The following is a 19,311-nucleotide window of genomic DNA, read 5'->3' on the forward strand; positions in this document are numbered from 1 at the left end:
ACAAACTATCACTACTGTGGGACTAGAAGGCAATTATATCACAGGGACTGCTTTCTGGATGAGAAATACAGGTATTCTGTATTTACAATTTATCTCTGAAAACACAGAGGGTTTATGATCACAGATCCAAACTGGAGAAAACTGCTGAGAAAAACCCATGTGCAATCAATTTTCAATGTTTTAAACAATGTATCTTAAAAGTCTTACCTCTGAGGAACACATTTTTTCAAAATCTAAAAAATGACTAGAACATTTCATTTCTGCTTCTTCAATGGCAATGTAATTAAAAACAATGAGATCTTGTTTAATAAACAAGTTAGGAAAATAATGAAGAGTTTCAGGGAACCAGGAAAAAACCAACTGGCATTCTGCTGCTGGCAACTACCACTGTCTTTACACCAAAGCACACTGGTTTCTCTTTGTTGACTCTCACCTGCAAGTTGACTAAGTTTCCAAACTTACTGAAGTGCTCATTAAGTTTGCTGATATTGTTAAGTTCTGGGGGAACTTTTCGCAATTCAAGTTTTGTATTTTCATTTCCAAACTGCACCTTCTTCTGGAAACCTGGACTATTCGTTCTGTTAAAATTTTGCCTGCAACAAATAAAAATCAAGCCAGAAATCCATAGCAAACCAGCAAACACAATGTTAAACTCTATATGCTAACACAGAAGCATGTGTGTATGAGACACAAAGATCTACAGACTTAAAAAATAATGCAATTTTAGAAAAGTGAAGGAGAGTACAGGACACACACCCATACACCTGCCGTCTTCCCCACTAATATTCTCAGCATACCCCAGCACATAAATCTGTGAGATAATTCACACTTATTTTCTCATGTCAGTAACTCCTGACTTCCATATTGCTTCTCTCCAAAAACTATTTCTTAGCTATGGCACAAAATTTCCCCACTACTGATTCAAATTACTATTACTTCCGGGCTCTCCTGCAATCTCTTAAAATCCCTTCTAACCTTGCACACTCTGTTTTTTTCTCAGCAACATACCCAGCAACTCAAATCAAAACAGCAATGATAAAATTCACATTTCACAACTAAAATCTGTTATTTCTAACAACTATCATCCTGCAGCTCCCCTGTTTCTTAGATTGTGCCAACTTTCAAGGAATAGATCTTAGTATCATCCAAAACAACTTCATCCATCTGTATACTGCCTCTGATAGAAGACAGTCAAATACAGATCACACTAGAGCGTGATTTATTTTAGTACCACCAGTGTACTCACAGTTTAACTTTCTTGTAATGCATAGAGATACACATATGTTTCAGATTACAGTAAAGCGGTTCATGAAATTCCAGCTATTAAGCCAACACTGTGTTAACGGTCACTCACTTGTCAAACCAAGTCTTCTTTGTAGGAACTCCACCATCCCCTGCACCAATTGTTCTTTTCCTGGATTCAGCATCTACCACTATTCTCATACTACTTTTATTAGGAGGTTTTTCTGTAAATAGATGAGAAGATTTTACTTTTTTTAGAATTTATTTTCTGTGTATTTGATTGTAAAAAAGTATTCTGCTCACACTGAATTTGCACTGAAAAGCACAATTGTTTATTTTGAAATTACTGTGATTCTTGTTCTGACTGAATCAAACCTTGGTCACAGACTTTTCTTCTTAACTATCAACAGATGCTGTGACAGATCAAAATATCTAATAGCACTCATTTTGACACTGTAACATCACACATACAGAAAACAAAAGAGCTGTGACAGAAGGCATCTGCCTCAAGATGACTGCACTCTGAGTCACAATGATGCACAATGTCCCATGCAATATTCTGAAGCTCACACCACTCCAGCTAACACCTCCATTCTACTATTAGATGGCACACACAAAAATGGTCACGATAGGAAATGCACAAGTACTCCAGGGCACTAACACCTAGGAGCAAGATTTATGGATGGAGTGGGAAAGGAGTCACTTTTGCTGAAGAACAGGAATCACACTGGGGGACTCCTCACTGAAAATACACCAACAGAAACATAGTAAGATTAAATAGAAATACATACAAATGCAAATAAAAAGCACATTAAAAATGGTTTTATCCCTCTTCCATTCTCATTTTGTGTGCTGCTGCTTCTTCTCAGGGCCACAGGAACTGCGAGGTTAAGATTACTCATGCATAAAACTTCTACCAGATAAAAATTACTCTCTCTTCTCTGCAGCAAAAATCATCCTAAGATTCTACTACAGAAACATTAACATTTTTCTATACAAAAGATATACAAAGTGACCAGTTACTACAGCTAAGCGAAAACTGTGCAATACTCTAGCAAGAGATTTCATTTTACCTGTAAAAATGCACACTGTAAAAAAGCAATTATAGACATAGTTCCCTATTCAATTAAACATCTCTTAATTCCAGAAGGTTTTAGAAAAATGTGATGTTTTCCAGTATTACATTCTCCGAAAAGTTCCTCAATCTGAACTAAAATAAGAAAATCAGCTAAACTAAGTACAGCTTTGAGACCGTACCTCTGGGTGGTAGATCCATATCACCTGATGTGAGTCCTATCAAATTTGGTCTTTGGGCATGTACTCTATGTCTATACATAGGTCTTGAAGTATTTGTTATACTTGGAGCTTCTGGATTATAGCCATCTGTGTCATACGTTTCTGGTAACAAAGAAATTGTCTAATTAAAATAAATTGCAGTTAAAACCCCTAAGGTTTCAAATATAGTATTTAATTACAAGATAGAGTTACAATAAAAGAGTTGTATAACCACTATAATAAAAAACTGTCGTGCCAAGTTTTCTGCTTAAACACAATGAAAATATTACACTCCAGTCAAAATTCACACTTTATATGCAAATTTTACTTCCATCTTGAACTAAGTCTGAAAAGAAGAATGTTAATTTACTGTCACAGTCTATACGTTACAAACTTATTCTCCCAAACTATGACATTATAAACTCTATAAAGTACAGTATAATATGAATCAATGTTATTCTATTTAGCAAACCTTGTGGGCAAAGCCTCAGTACTACACCTGCTGTGAAAAGAGAGGGTGGAGCAGGAGGCGGCTGGTGATGAATACCCGTGGTAACAACAGTAGGAACTGAGCTGGTTGCTGAGTTTGGGGGGGCATCCATGCCAGCAGGCTGTAATGGTGGAAGGGGAGGGGGTGGTCCTGTCAAAAACAAAGGAAAACACCACATTCATTTATTATCCACTACACTTTCATTACACTCTACTCATAAGGAAACTGATCTGAAATGCTTTTAAGGCGATTTAAGAATAAAAGGAGCTGAGATGGCACATCTACAAGACTTGATGCTGTACCATAAATTCACATGAAACCACCCCCAACAGCAAATGACTCAGAACTTGGATTAGAGAGAAAAGCATTTAAATCATTTAACATTTCTCCAAACACCTTATTTTTACAAGCAAAATTTAATTGCTAGCCCAGTATTCATCTTGACCAATAAAAGCATTTTAAAGCGCGATAAAAACTCATCAAATAAACAAATTCTATTTTTAAAATAAAAAAACTATTTTTTAATATAACAAAAATATTCTATGATGACAATAACTAACGTGACTGAAATTATTTTTCCAAACACCCAAGAAGAAACCTTCAACACTAATAGAACTCTTCTTAAAATTGAGGGATTTTTTTGTTTGGATGGTTTGACTTTTTTTACAACAGGTAATGTGACACTTCCAAAGCTAAGCAGTCAAGCCCTATCTTCAGTTTAATCATTGACAAGAGCAGGAAAGTGTTATAAAGTGATCTGAACTTGTCAAGCAGATCTGAAAATAGCATGTAAGGTAGAACTGACCAACCCAGAGAAAGTTACATTCTATCTTGACTGAAATAAAAACATTCATTCACATCTTTCTTAAATATACTATCAACAGAAAACTAAAACAGTTTAAGAAACTTCTGAGCAATATCAAATATCAATTACTCCTGAATAAGTTTACCAAGTGGGACACCTAAGTTAATAAAAAAAAGAGAGAAAGGAATAGTCACATAAAACTAAGAAAACAGCTCTTAAACCACACAAGGCAAGTGAGCACTAAACTTTAGTTACTTTATAAATGACAGCCAGGCACATAATCTCCATGTAATTTTTAGTGCTTCAGATGAAGTACTTTCCAGTGAAACAGTAAACAGAGTGGACAATTTTACTTAAGTTACTTTACAAGTTTAGTTTTAAAATTAATCCCAAATTGTATTTTCAGGTATAAATTTGATGTTGTCATTAATTATCTTTACTCTATTAATACAAATGAAACAGTAAGTATCTGTTGTTTCCAGGATTTTCCCTTCTTCTCTAACAGCAGTCAATTTTGGACAACTTCTCCTGTAATACTCAAGGAATTGAATTTTGCCATGTCATGCTTATGCTTAAATACAATAAAAATATTATTCTATATTAAAGGGTCACATTTAGTGTGCAAAATTTTACAACAACCAAGCCTGCAACAATTATCATCAAAAAGAGTAATTCTGAGGTAAGCTATGCCATAGTAGAGCATAGTTCAACTTTCTAAAATACAGCTGGGATTCTTCAGCTTTTTCAAAACAGCTTTTTGCACTGCCTACAACTCAAGTAAGATCCAGGCTTTTCTGTCAAAAAATGGGGTTTAATCTTTTTAAATTACCTGTTACAGGTGGAAGGCTAGGTGGTAAGGGGCCTGGTGGTGGTACTGGAGGTCTAAGGTTAACAGGAGGAGGACTCAAAATTGGTGGAGGGGGAGGAAGTCCAGGAGGAGGTGGTCCTTCGACAACAGGGGGTTGTGCTGGAAAAGGCAGAATGCCAGGAAGATTCACATCTTCTACCACTACTGGATCGCTTCCATGATCAAAAGGGCACATGTCTCCTCTCATACAGAAACCCTTCTCTGAAACATCAAAAAGAACTGATGTTAGTATTCAACAGCTGTAGCTTGATTCAGGGTAGATATGAGACAGTCAATGTGTAATGCAGCAGTTTGTAAAATAAGAGCTTCACATACCAGCAGAAGCTTCGATTAGAAAATGAAATTGACCATTTAACTTTATTCTTAACAGTCAGCACACAGGGACTTTGCAGAAACCTGCTAACACAAAAGCGTTCAATTCTTCTTGAAGAACTAATTCTGCACTGAATTATAACGAATGGTGAAAGCAAAGAATAAAACCTAGATGTCATCACATTAACATTGTTTCTAAGCAAGAAGTGCAGACACTAGGATTAAGAAAGCCCTACTAAAAGTTAGAAGTTAATATTATGAAATTCCAACATGAGAAAATTGACTCATTTTTTCCTCTTTTCCAATTATTTCAGGAACCATTATAAGCTTTTACCATAGTTTAATGTGATTACATAAAAAATTGCTATTCACATATAACATATGCATTTGTAAATATTAATTATATATAAATAAAAATTAATATATGTTTACTTCTTTTCTTTTACACACAAGTCAAACATAGGAGCGGGTCAGAGAAGGGTCACAAAAATCATTAGAAGCCTGAAGCACCTCTCTTATGAGGAAGGGCTGAGAGAGCTGGGGCTGTTCAGACTGGAGAAAAGAATGCTCAGAGCACTGAGTTTAAGTACTCACTGCAGCCTTTAAGTACTTCAAACATTTTGGTAGGACCTGAAGTGGTAAGAAAGGGGTAATAGTTTTAAACTAAAGGACAGCAGAATCAAAGCAGATATAAGAAAAATAAATTATTATAATGAGGGTGGTGAAAGAGTGAAGAGGTTGCCCAGGAAAGTGGTGGATGCCTCACCCTGGAAACACTCAAGGTTATGCTGGACTGGGCTCTGAGCAACCAGGTTTTGTTGAAGATGCTCACTGCAGGGTTGCTAGACTGGATAACCTTTACAGGGCCCTTCTAGCCCAAACTGTTCTATGATTACCTGTTTAGCAACAGCACCCACAGAAACAAACACCACCAAAATACCAGTCAATGCAATACAGGGAAAAGGTTGAAACACCTGGTAAAAAGAGGAAGAAAGAGGAGTGCCCACTTCCTCAAAACATGATGTGGAGAAGAGGTATGTATTACCTCATGTTCAGGAAGAATTAATAGAACACATTAAATTGAAATACTAAAGAAAACCAGAAGTTCAGCAGAGGGTAAAGTTGAAAATGTGAAAGTGCAGATAGGAAGAGCAGTGTGATGGAACCATGTAGTCACTGAAGAGAGAAAACTTCAAAACAAAATGACACATTCACAACTGCACTTCCTTCACAGCATTGCTGTGATGTACACTGGCAAAACTATTCCTCGTAAGTACAACTCTGCCAACACTTGAAAGCTCAGTCTCCCCTTTTCTTACTTAAAAAAAAAATTCTAATCGGAGTTCTGAATGTAAATGGCCTAGAATGTAAACTCCTCATTGTGGTAAACAACAATAACAACAACAAAATCCCTCAGAAGCAACTTTAGGGGGAGATTTCAACTCTTCTGAGCTCACAGGTTGACAGGCTGATTTTAGTTAAGACACTGCCAGCTGCAGCAGCCTCTTGTGTGAATTTTGGCACAAGACATTTAAAATGAAAGCTTAAGACAGAGATAAGCAAAAAACCTAGCCAGTTTTAAGAAACATCTACATGGAAAGAAATAATGGTCTAACATGAGGCTGGAAAGTTTCAGCTCTAGACCTTTCAAGTTAAAAATTGTCTCTTAGATAGGATGGAATGAAACAGGATGAGATCAGTAAGGAGCTAACCATTGTCAAAACCATCAAATACAGTATTTGGTTGGAACATAAGACAGAAAACCTGGCTAAAACTGGATTTTTTTTGTAACTTTTTAGTATACTATTTTTCATTTATAGAAAGAAAGTTCTAGCAAGCAAAATAAATATACAAACACTAAAAGAGCATGCTGTCTAAAGTCAGTAAGAAGCGGCACAAAATTTGCATTCAAGAATTGTGCAATACAAAAACCTCACTCTATTAAAGATCAGAAAAAGAAAGGTGAATTACCCTAATCTTTTCAGAAAGGGAACAATCATAGGTGCAAGAAGCAATTAAAAATCCATGGACTTACCATCATAATCTCTACAGCGTTTCTTTGGCAGCGGAGGTCTTCCATAGGAGTTGTGGTCCAGCTGCTCTTCATGGAACTCCGACCAACTTTCAGTAGTGTTATTTCCATGATGAGCAGGAGCAATAACAGTAATAGTACTGCTCAGTGTAGGGACAGGGTAGTGGCCAGATGAAATATTTGTCACAGAAGAAACTGGAGTATAATTGTTCTCTAATGGGTCTGTTCTATCCATGTCATATTTTGGCTTTCCCAAATCCCTTTCTGTAACAAAAAGTAAAAATAAAAATTATATTGGGTAATTCCACATCCACCTTTTCACCAGAAGCAGCCACTACTCTATAAGTATCTTTATTTTACATCAACTCAATACACACACATGATAATTGAAATGTTTTACAGGTTGCCCAAAGTGCCTGTGGAGTCTCCACCCTTGGAGTTATTTATAATGCAGCTGGTCCTAAGCAACCTGCTCCAGTTTATTTGCTTTGATAAAGCGTGTTGGACTACACCACCTTCAGAGGTCTCCCATAACCTCAGCTATTCCATGATTCTACATTCCAAAGGTTTAATCAGAAAAATAATAATCTGTGAAGTACATAGTCAGACTCTGGGGTATTTTAATAACAGCTATATCCACAGTAGAGCAGAGATCCTATTTAACTTCAGGCAGAGTACATCTTCTTTAGTGACGGACATATTCTAAGAATTTCAGATGGAAAGTTTTCAATAAAGGGAAGCAATGGCAAGAAATCAGTAACCATCACTTGAAAATACTACAAAAGTTAGAAATCTTTAATGTTTCAAGACAATGTTATTGTTATATCTTCATTTTTTGATCTTCATTTTACATGTATTTATTGCATGAAAAGCTTTGCCGTAATAGGTGAAATAATAGTACTTGACAGGTGTGGAACACTCCCAGGCAGATACAGCAAGTAAAATGACCTTTTATTCTGAATACATACTAACTATTCTCTTCATTTTCTAATATTACCACCAAATAAATAGTAAATATCCCAATTAAAACAGAAGAGTTACGTCATGACATAAGTTAATAGACTTAAATAACTCCACATTGAAGGAACATTATGAAATATCTCAAAGATGGCTCATCAGTGTGGGTAAAACAGGCATTTCTTCATGCTCTAAGAAAAAGAAACAAAGCTTTCACAACAAAATATTGTCCATAAGGTACTGTCATTTCAGTTTATGTAAATAATCCTTAAATCAAGACTTAATCATGTTGTAATCTTTTAGTTAAACTGCTGCATGTTATTTAATTTGCTTGTTAATAAGTTGTTTGGAAAATATCTGCTCTCATATTTTCAGAAATCTGTATTCCTACTCTGAAGTCTGGGTTACCAAGGCCTGTCTTACAGAAAGAAAAGTAATACACAGGACAGTTCTACCAGACTGTTTTTACCCCTACATTGTCTAATACAGGACAAAGATATAAAACTACTCTCACTGCTCTTTTCCAACTTACTATTAAAAACTATTGAGGGAAAAAGCATTATTTTCAGCTGAAAAAGCAACTCCCTTTTTAAAGAAGTGTAATTCTACAAAGTACTGTACTGAAGCCTGAAGTCCTACAGATATGTACACAAACGCAAATACTTACTGTAGTGATTTCAGCCCTTCACCTATGACACTAAGGAGGGGACAAGACCAAAAGAACTGAGCTGTAGTGTTCTGCTTGACAAGTCATTTGCTGCCAAACAGACAATTTCTGCCAATTCCACCTCTGCAAACGAGCATTAATTTCTGTATCTCCCTAAACCAGATTCCAAGTTTCCTAAAACTTAATGAAATGGAAACAACTTGGATTTTTCTGCCTCTCTTGCAACAATGCTTAAAAAGTGGCCAGCACAGTCACCTTAATAAAAAGGTATTAAAGAAGAACAGAGGGAAAGAGAGGAAAACAAGAGAACACAATCACAGAAGCCTAATTTCCACAAAAAACAAAGCTAAATTTGAATAAGGGACAAGAACAATAGAGGAAGTTCTAGTACATTTTGAACATAGTTTATAAGTGTAGTTTCTAAATTTTGTAGAAAACATTCACCGTATTTTAGAGACCAACTGTTGGTACCTCTGCTTCGTGTTCTGCTCCGGCTTCTGCTCCGGTCTCGATCACGGTCTCGCAACCTCTCTTTGCTCCAACTCCTACTTCGACTCCTGCTGTAGCTCCGACTCCTCCCCCTTCGTCTGTTGTATCGATCCCTATAGGAATCTCTTCTGGGAGGATTTCGGTCATAGTCCCTCTTCCGAGAACGTTCATCTTTTTTCCTGTCATCACGGCTTCTAAAAATGAAATATTAGAGGTTAATTACAAGAATTACGAAGCCGTAATTTGAAATCTTAACTACCTCAAAACTTTAAGAAATGTCAATGGAAAACTAGAGAAAAGCTACAAATTGTATCTAATTTATGGCTACTCCTTTCTTCTCAGAAGGATTTTAAAATAAGTTTTGCTGATTCATTTTATTTTTACCATACCTAAGATTTTAAAACATACATAAAATTCTGTTTCTGCCCAATATTGCATGTTTCCCAAGTTGGAAACACAGAGAGTTATTGAAGGGAAGGCTTCTAAATCAAAATTCAAACTCAGTATTGAGACGAATAAGTACTGCAATATAAACCACAAATCTAACATCAAAATTACTCATAAAATTTAAAGGGTGATAGAAGTGCACAACTTGAAAGACAGGTTACAGTGACATTACACACTCGCCATTTACCTACATCTGCATAAAAGCCATAGAAGTCTTCTTTTTAGGCTTATTGGATGACAACACAGAAACAAAATATTTATTATAGTAACACCACAAAAATCCAAATCCGTCTGATTACTGATATAATAAAAGGAGTTAAGCAAAATTTTTTACCTGGTGTCTCTGTAGCGAGAACTTGATTGAGGAGGGCTGTGATTTAATCTTCTAGAGAACTTTTTCTCTCGCTCTTCCTCTTTAACTATCTGAATTCAAAGCATAGATATTAGATCAAAACATGAGCACACTATAATGCAGGCTTCTGCACTACCAAATAAAACCAAAAATTCTGAACACTGAGAAGCAGTAACACATTTTAGTCTCTAATGTAATTAGAGAACCTTCTGTATTAATTTCTATTTCTAGGAACATTCAAAGCACTGTTTGAGAGAAAATAAAACTATCAATCTTTATCGTGTCGCACTGAAAATACAGCTGCTTTTACTGCAGGTAGACAAAAAACCACTTTAAGGTTTTGGGAAGATTTAAGAAGGCATATTCAACGACCAACAGCAAAGTCTTTTCTTCATCAGCAGGTTATCTGGTTCAGTTCACACTTAAAACACTTCCATGCAGGCAAACCCAGGCTGCTACTGAAAAGCACAAACTCACTCTTCTGGCCCAATGCACAAGATAAACACTTGTGACAAAAGGATGTTATCTGGATCAAGCAGCTGAAGGAATGAGAATTGCCATTTAGAATGGCAGCCTGGATTTATGGTGAATTAAAAGTTCAGCACAACTACAACAGCAATCTTGACCAGAGAACTAATGTAGATTATACTGCAGCTCCTACACTACTCAATAACTTCATTTACCTTTGCCTCATCAAAACTACTTTGGTTTACCTTTGAAGAACCCACATGTGTTAGAAAAACCATGCAGCAGTGCTCAACATGCCAAGCACAAATCTTCTGACTTATTTTAACGCTTTCATGTAATTACTAATAATATTATTAATAAACAGAAATTATTATTGACTTGAACTAGAATAAATTATTAGTAACTTTTACTAATAAACAAATAAGCACTATGAAGTTAAACACATAAGCAAATTACATGAATGAGGAAAAATATGTACATTTAAATTAAAATCAGTGCCCACCTCTTCTTTTTTTGTCTCTTTTTCTTGATGCTGAAAAAATTCTACTTTCAGGCTTCCTGATGATGGCTGTTCTGGTGGAGGTAGGTAGCTTTTTGTATTCACAGCATCAAACAGTTTTTCCACAAATATCTGAGTTTCTAAAAGTAAAGAGTGTACAAATATCCATTATCCAAAACCACGGTTAACATTTGCTTTAAAAATAAATAAATAAACCCAAAAACCCCAGACAATCAACTAAAACCAGCATTCAACAAAAGGTTAAAAACAAAAAAGACTATTTTCTTTAAATACTGTGTTCCTAATTTTAGATTTAAAAGGACATTTACAGAGTCAAAAAACATGTCAATAATGAACAATGTTTCACGAAAGTTTTCAATTCTTGAATTATTTAATGTCTCTTATAAAACATCTGGAAGAGTATTTCTGGCATATATATACAGAGCTTCAGTACTTGCCCATGGAAGTTGTGGATGCCCCAACCCTGGAAGCATTCAAGACCAGGTCAGACAAGGCCCTGAGAAACCTGGTCTAGCAGGATGTGTCCCTGTCTACAACAGGGGGCTGGAATTAGAGGATCTTTACAGTTCCTTTCAACCCAAACCATTCTATAATTCTGTGCTTCTATAAGTACTAACAAAACATATACCTAATGTTACCTATGCTATGCTAACCTATACACCTGGGCTTTTAAAAATTACTTTATGAAACCTGAATTACATTCTACAAAGTAACAAAGCTAATAAAGAGATCAATGCCCGATTCTATGGTAAATGATTGCTTAAATAAAGTGAAAAAGACAGAATTTTCACTCAATCTTAATTGTTATGACAAAGCCCATACCTTTCTGAAGAAATACATCCAGCTGATCAACACACAATGCCTTCAGCTCCTTTTCACTTTTATCCTTCTTTACCAAAGCCAGAACATATTTAGCTAGGGCAGATGGATCTGCATCACATCTGCAACAGATTAGTTAGGGGAAAAAAAGCAATTTAATTATGGAAATTAATGTCCGAAACTGGCATGACCAATACATATATAGAGCAAAACCATTTCCTACCACAGCAATTGAAAAATACTCAGGTGTATTTTTCAAAACAGAGTCCAGATACATAATATTTCTAAGCACCACTTTCCTTTTCAAGAGAACAATTGCCTAGAATATTTCCTAACAACACTGCACAGAAAACATCAGAACAAACTAGAACAAACTATTTAGTAAGAAACAGATTCAACTGCCTAACAGTATTAAAAACAAAGACAACAAATACTTCCCTAATTCCCCAAAGATGGAATCAATAATTCCGAATGTAACACTGAGTAACTGTTAACTGGGAAAAGTCAGTCTATCCAATTACAAATTAATACAGTGATACAGTAGAAGTGATCTGCGCTACCAAAAAAAAAAAAAATCAGACTCTCGAGTATCCACTTAAATACACTTTTGAACATTCTTACTACTACTTACATATGACCACCATAAAAACTGAAACTGATTTTTTCAGTTTCAAACTTGGTTTCAAAAGCCTAAATTCAAATATTTGTAACAGATACCCCCATAAGGAGTACACTGAAAATGGAGGGAAATTTAGGGGATCATTATCCATTTGACATCTGAATTCCACCTACGATTAAGTAGAGAGCACCTCAATGTAGAAGCTGATGGTCTTACGCACATCAACAAAGAACTTAGGATAAAGAAAGCCATGTATTCACATTCAGCAGAACATTATTTAATATAACTGGCATACTTTTTTTACAATGTTTCACCAATAGGGATCTACAATGAACTTTGTGGCGGTGTTGTAAAACCTGCCAAAGCAAGTGAGACTTCTGCAGAAAACCATTCATGTTTCAAAAACAGTAACTAATGACATGGTGAGACACTGATCTTAAACAATTTAATCTCGTTATTTAGCATATACCAAAGGAAGACTTCAGGCCTCACAAAATAAGGCAGGATTTAATGGATGCACACCAGTCTTGTGATACAAACAGCTTATTTGGGTGGTAATTAAAGTTTGTACTAATGTTTTAAAGAGCTACAAGAAAAAAAAAATTGCATTGATACATCCTAACTGTACATATTTTCTAAAAAAAATAACCAATAAGAAAAATTAATCTGTGGTCAGGGAGTTGCACTGAATGTGAACATTACACAAATACTGCTCTAGCATAGAGCTCCAACAGTCATAACAAAGGAATAAAACAGAAGCTCCAAATCCCTTCCATAGTGAGTAAGATACAAATGCTGAAGCTTAATTATTAATCTAAATGCTGATCATTGAAATGACATTACTTTGGACACTAGGCAAAAGAAACCAAATCCCTAAATGCACATATCACACCACCTAATTCCTCTCACCAGAGAAACTTATCTCCTGCACAGCAAGCAACATCCCCCATGCAAACATATCCACTAAGCAAAGGAAGCCGATCTGTCAGCATCACTTATGGATAGCCTGGGCCCAGCACACAGGGCCCTGAAGTTAAAGGTCAGAGCTTCAAACGTAACCCAGCATCCTCTAGAAAGCAGGCAATAGTAGAATTTCATGCTGAAAAAGCAACTTGGGCTGCTATTGGATGCACCACAGTATCCCATGTTAGTCTGCATTATTTATAGATATAGGAAATGGGAGTTCAGAATCAGTCTACATTCCAAAAGAACCCACACACGCTAAATGAACAAAATGAAAATATATACTGTGAATCAAAAACCAGACTGCACACTGACGGAAAATTCTTCAGGAATTTTTCACATCTAGTTTGCCACATTCAGCTCTAACAACTCTTTACCCAAACGAAAATACTGCCCAAGCACCAAGTCAGTCATCTTGGAAGCAGGCACACAACCTCCTACAGTGAGAGCTGTAGGACTCTTTAACGAGTCTCTTTAACGCTGCAAACACCTGAGCCCATCAGCCAAGCAGATTATCTAGAAGTCCAGTGTTGAACAGGTATTCATCATAGACTGCAATGAGGGTGCTCTCTCAGCCTTCAGCAGACCCTAAGACCAGCATTTCATATCCTCTCAATCCTTGAATTTGCAAAATTACTAACTTTTTTTACTGCTTCTACATGCAACTTCAATGGCACTTCAAATTTTCAATACTTTCCCAGTTTCAAGCTGACTCATAACTTGGAAAATTAATGTGCTGTTTTCATCATAACAGGTGGAGAGCAGACAATTTTCACATTATTATCCTCAGTTTTTCTTTTTAAATTTGAATTTCCACAAACTTGGTTCTCATTTGATAATATGAACAGTCACCTGTCATTGTTCAAAATCTGCTACAACTTACTTAAATGACACATGTGCACTCAAAATTTAGTGAGGGGGCAAAAAAATAAAGAACAAGGGGGGAAAAAACCCCAAGTCAGTCTAGAAGGTAAAAGCCTACTGCTCTTAGCTACTACAATGTATTTAATTCTCCAGCTCCTACAGTATTGACTATACAACCTCATATTCAATTTAAACCAATTCTTCTTTCATGAGCAGGATAAAAATGAGAAAATCTTCTCTGGAAAGACACCTAGACTGTAACAAAATAAACAAACCATTAACTAACCCCCAAAAAACAAACCAAAAAAACCCCACAAAACCGCAAGAAAACAACAAACAAAACCTCAAAACCCAAACAAACAAAAGCTGTTTAAAAATAATGAACAGTTAACGCTTTCATCCTCCCTACCATGATGACTTCGGAAATCTTAGCAATCCTGTCCACCCCAGGACTTGAACTCATTCACCCACCTCCAAGATATGCTTGTAAAAATATTCTCAGTGAAAATGTACTTTTAATTTGCAAAACACAGGATCACTTTCTGCTGTGCACTCGTGCACACGTTTCAGCATTAACACCCTGTACGGCCACATATGAACAATGCAAAACAATTGTACTGCATTCTACAATTATTATTATTCAGTGTGTACAGAAGAATTTCTAAAACAGTAAGAATTTACATGCTTTCAATTTTGGCTACTTAACAAATACTATTTTTTAAAAAATAGTAACAGACAAATTATTTCAAATTGACACTAATTAAGTAATAATGAATACAATGAGTTTTGTGGTAGAGTGAGATGAAGATGTGTTTGTAAATCAACATTATGATTTTATGTGCTTTCATTTTTTAAAATTAAACTAACTGCAAATGATCTTTACACAGAGGCTGACGTCCTTTTTTAAGTACTGACTTGAAACAGAAGTCTCTTCTATAGCTGTTCTTCAAAGCTTGAAAAAACCCACAAACAATTAATCTGTTTTCTCCACACTACTGTGAAGACTGTTTCTGTAGACAGTATCTTAAATAGATCTAACAAGTTTATAATCTGATCTTTTATTGCTTTTTAAACTCTTATAAAATGCCTTTTTTTAAGATGATGCTAAAATTAAATTGCTAGCAACCTCAAGAGGTGGAAGAGAAGACCAACTGGTCTCATAAGTAAAAAAGAAACTTAAAGTTTACAGAACTGTGAATAAAGGAGGTCTGCCTGATTCTTTATAGCTATCAAGAGCTCTAGACATGATCTTTAATCATTTTGTTTGGGGAGAGCTGCTTTTTTACAAAGCAATTCCTTTCCACTTTTTCACCCAAACTTAATTCTGAAATGTTCTGTAAATTCTCAATCCACTGGTTTAGTCAAAATCCGCTGGTTTGGATTATGGGGCCTCGAGTTCTTCTGATAAACAAGATCTTACATTCTCTAGTTTAACAGTACTTTCTTACAGAATAGCAGCCTTTGTGTGTGAATGATACGCAATATGCTTGCTCTTTGTTGTGCATACATGGATTTTTCACCCATTTTGAGCTAGCTTTATTTTAGCTATAGAATTTTTATTAGAATATTTTTAGCTTTTTCTAAACCTCTTTGTCTTGCATTTTATGCTCTTATAATCGACTTTGTTCTGTTAACAAATAACGTGAGAATAAAGAAAACAGGAAAGGTACTGATGGCAGCAAATATACTGTGTAGCACAAGGATTTATCACACAATATATGTATCATGCTATGTTCTTGCAAATTGAAATAGTGAAAGATCCTTAACTGACAACTCAGAAAAATGAGAATACCACCAACATATTTCAAGTACTCTAAGTTGCACTAAAAATAATCAGTAAATTCACATGTTGATTCTACTGCTCTCTGAATGATATACATTTTCAGTTATTAATACAGGTTTGAATCCTTAGCTGAACTTGAACATGGTGTGGTACATCAGTCCTCACCATAAACACAATCTGCGCATTAGAAGTGTGACAGAACTTTATACATAACTTCATTCTTATGATAGAGTCTGGCTACTTGAAAAATGGTCACATCCACCAAAACAGGTAGAAAAACATTTCTCAACTCTGATTCCCGTATCTCCATCCCCTCAACGTTCCGCAGGCAAGTGCTGCAAGCACTAATATGCATCTGTAATCACAAATTTCTCCTCCTGTTTTTGCAATTGTGTTTTCTTTAACAAACAAACTCCAGCTGGCACAAGTAATCTGAATTCATTTCCACTGCAGCAAGTACATCCCACTGTGTGCTGCAATTAAACACCATAGCATGTTTTCTTACACCCAATTTCTGAATATATATCATTGTTACTAACAATGTTAAATGTTTTTACCTCTAGTAATACTCTTCTGCAGTCTGTACTCTCCAAGTCAGAAAATACACAGTGCCTACTTCTCCCTATTAAACAAGGGAGATGGCTCATGCAATCCTGCTTTAATAACACTATTGAATATACAGGCACAGACAGAAGAATTCTCTTCCTAGATCTTTGCATGTTCTTCAGAGAATTATATGTATACCTCCAACTGCTATGCAACAGATAAAAGCTTCAAAAAGGAAAGTAATTCCCAAGCAAATATTTTGCTCAATCACAGAAGGAACGGTTCAACAAAGCTCCCAGGAAAGTTCAAAACCCCGTGTTTCTGACCTCACCTGGTTTTGAGTCATTATTTGAAACTACTCTTTCAAGTAAAGATAAACCAGAAAAGCTGAAGCTGTCAGAGTAAAATTGAGCCTTAATTTTTTTGTTGTACATATTATTTGAAAAAAGAAAAGTAATTTGACTGACTCACCCCTCTGTACAGTCTTTTCTTCTTATTTCAATACTTTGCAATTCATTAAACTTTTAACCTATCCGTTTCCAATACTCAGATTTTTTTTTTAAATATAAAATACGTTCTGAGAACCCCCTTTGACTTTTTTAATTACCATGCATCTATATACATTAGCCTAACTGAGAAATGGAGTTCCTGGGGAATAGATATTAAAGGTGTTTGCAAAATCACATTATTGGTGTAGCTGTATGTACAAGAGCCCATATTAACAGAGCTTATACTGTACGCACACACTACTTTTTTAAGATAGTAAAGAAACTACACAAGGGGTTTCTTTCTTCAGTTTTAAAATTAATGTACAAACCAAAAAGATGCTGCAAATCCTGCAACTAGTTCCTTCATAAATTTAAACTACCGCAACACAGTGAAACCTCAAAAGCATTTCTGCAGTCCTCCAGGCAACGAATGGTGCTGCTGTGAAGGAAATAACATGTAGGTGCACGCTATTTGTTGTGCTCTGATCCTGAGCGTTAACAACCTAAATTTCAGAGTCTAGTTTTGTTGCCTGCAGACTGATTGCTAAAAAACTGCTCAGTTCTTGACATTAACCAAGGTGGACATGGCTGCGTTTGAAGGCTGAGAGAAATGCTTTGTACTTGCAGGGCTGAGTGGGTGCAGAAAGATGTACACTGCATACTGGGCAGTGCAGGCAGCCTAATTCAGGCAGTTGTACCACTCTGTTGTTACTAAGAAAAAAGAAATTCTATTAAAAGCTACACTGTTCAGTAAGTAAAATAAATTACAAACTCATTCAGCAAGACCCAACTCTTAAGACACTATCGTGGCTGAGAAGGACCACTCTTACGATACTCACTCTCATTAACTCTCTAACAGTACTTAACGCAATAGAAACACATTGAGGAATTCAGCAGCCTCCAAAGCTGCTAATCAAGCTAATGATGCCATTAAATCAGTTCTAAATTATTATGATACCCAGATCTGACATGTTCATACAGCTGCAACCAGTAATTGGCAGCCTAGAATGCCACCCCTAGATTCAAGACAGCTCTCATGAGGCAGAACAGCTGTCAGCTTGCTGGCTCTCCAACACCCATTCACTACAGAAAGCAAAACTCATCAGAGCGTCTCTATGACTTCCAATGCAGTCAAAGGGGTTTCACTTCACTGCTGATGTTCACGGTAAGAACAAAAAAGGTTTCCTGTAACAGGAGTATTTTTATTTTCTGCTCTGAACTACACCCAATAATACCAATATTTTAATACTAACATAATATTTTTACACAGAAGCGTAGCAGTATCAGCACTCTAAGCTAGGAAGCTTGATTTCTCAAATACAGTAGCTCTCAGTCAGGTGAACAGACTATCAAGTTTCATAATAGATGTAGAAAAATAACTAGTGTTAAAGGTGACATACCAGTGATGTGTATTGGTGCTTTAGTTATTTAGGTTACAAATAACTTCGTGCAAAGTGTTAACAAAGTAATGAAATGTAGAGAAACATTTATTGCTTCTGAACTTCTTAGGAAGTTTCACAGAAAATGGGAGAAATTTCATGGTGGGCCAGTAAGTGTTATTGGTAGGATAGTGTGCCAAATGTATGTGGAAAGGAATGACAAGGTTTTTCATTTTAACTTATTTCTATGCTTTCAATGTCCTGGCTTACTAGCATATTCCTTACACCACCTTTTTTAAAAGTTAAACCTTTTTTATTCACTACCTTTTGTCAGTAACATGTGAAGCCAAAAAATAAGGGTTAAAAAGCTTGACAAACAAAGAGTAGTGAGGGCATAACTGAACACAATAGAACACAGATAATTTGCCATAAAATATTCCAATCATAAATATATTCAAAATATACTTTAAACAATTTTCATTTTATTTCATCTGATGTAAGTTGTTACACCACCATGTTCACTTACAGAATTCACCAATGCAAAATACCTTTCCATTTCAATGAGGTATGCCTAAATATGGCATAAATGTTGTAGGCATTTCACCTTTTTTTCAAGTTTGATTTAGTACAGGAAGAAACCTTCACAAAAATAAAAATACAGTGAACTGTAAAAAAATTAGATATGGGAGCCTTAATCAAACAGAAAGTAAAATTCAGTGGGCCACAGAAATATCTTAATTTATTTTACACAAAGTAATTAAAACCAAGGAAACTTTCCACTGTAGAGAATTAGGGCAAGGGGGAGAACATTACAATGTCTTAAAAGCGAAATTGTGAGTGTAGCATTAGTACAAAAAGCTAGTTTTTTCACAAGCAGAGATTAAAACAAATTCAAGAAAAAAAATTAAAGAAATCCCTACTTGGAA

The 19,311-nt window shown here is 35.6% G+C and overlaps 1 protein-coding gene across 5 annotated transcripts in view; it reads right to left on the reverse strand.

The window, feature by feature from the left end:
- The window catches only part of RBM26 (RNA binding motif protein 26), a 52,348-nt gene that overhangs the window by 29,268 nt on the left and 3,769 nt on the right, over positions 1–19,311 (reverse strand). For 2 of the 5 annotated variants that reach the window (XM_019292175.2, XM_019292173.2), the window contains exons 2-11: positions 11,747–11,865; positions 10,907–11,043; positions 9,919–10,007; positions 9,093–9,331; positions 7,028–7,288; positions 4,642–4,881; positions 2,990–3,157; positions 2,500–2,640; positions 1,355–1,466; positions 434–593 (exon numbers count right to left, since the gene is read on the reverse strand). In XM_019292175.2, the coding sequence (XP_019147720.1) occupies positions 434–593; positions 1,355–1,466; positions 2,500–2,640; positions 2,990–3,157; positions 4,642–4,881; positions 7,028–7,288; positions 9,093–9,331; positions 9,919–10,007; positions 10,907–11,043; positions 11,747–11,865 (1,666 nt within the window). The remainder of the gene's footprint in view (positions 1–433; positions 594–1,354; positions 1,467–2,499; positions 2,641–2,989; positions 3,158–4,641; positions 4,882–7,027; positions 7,289–9,092; positions 9,332–9,918; positions 10,008–10,906; positions 11,044–11,746; positions 11,866–19,311) is intronic. The other 3 variants (XM_010409889.3, XM_019292174.2, XM_010409891.3) reach the window with 3 other exon arrangements.

This window comes from Corvus cornix, chromosome 1 (genome assembly GCF_000738735.6).
Source record: "Corvus cornix cornix isolate S_Up_H32 chromosome 1, ASM73873v5, whole genome shotgun sequence".
In the NCBI taxonomy this organism is placed as follows: domain Eukaryota; kingdom Metazoa; phylum Chordata; class Aves; order Passeriformes; family Corvidae; genus Corvus; species Corvus cornix.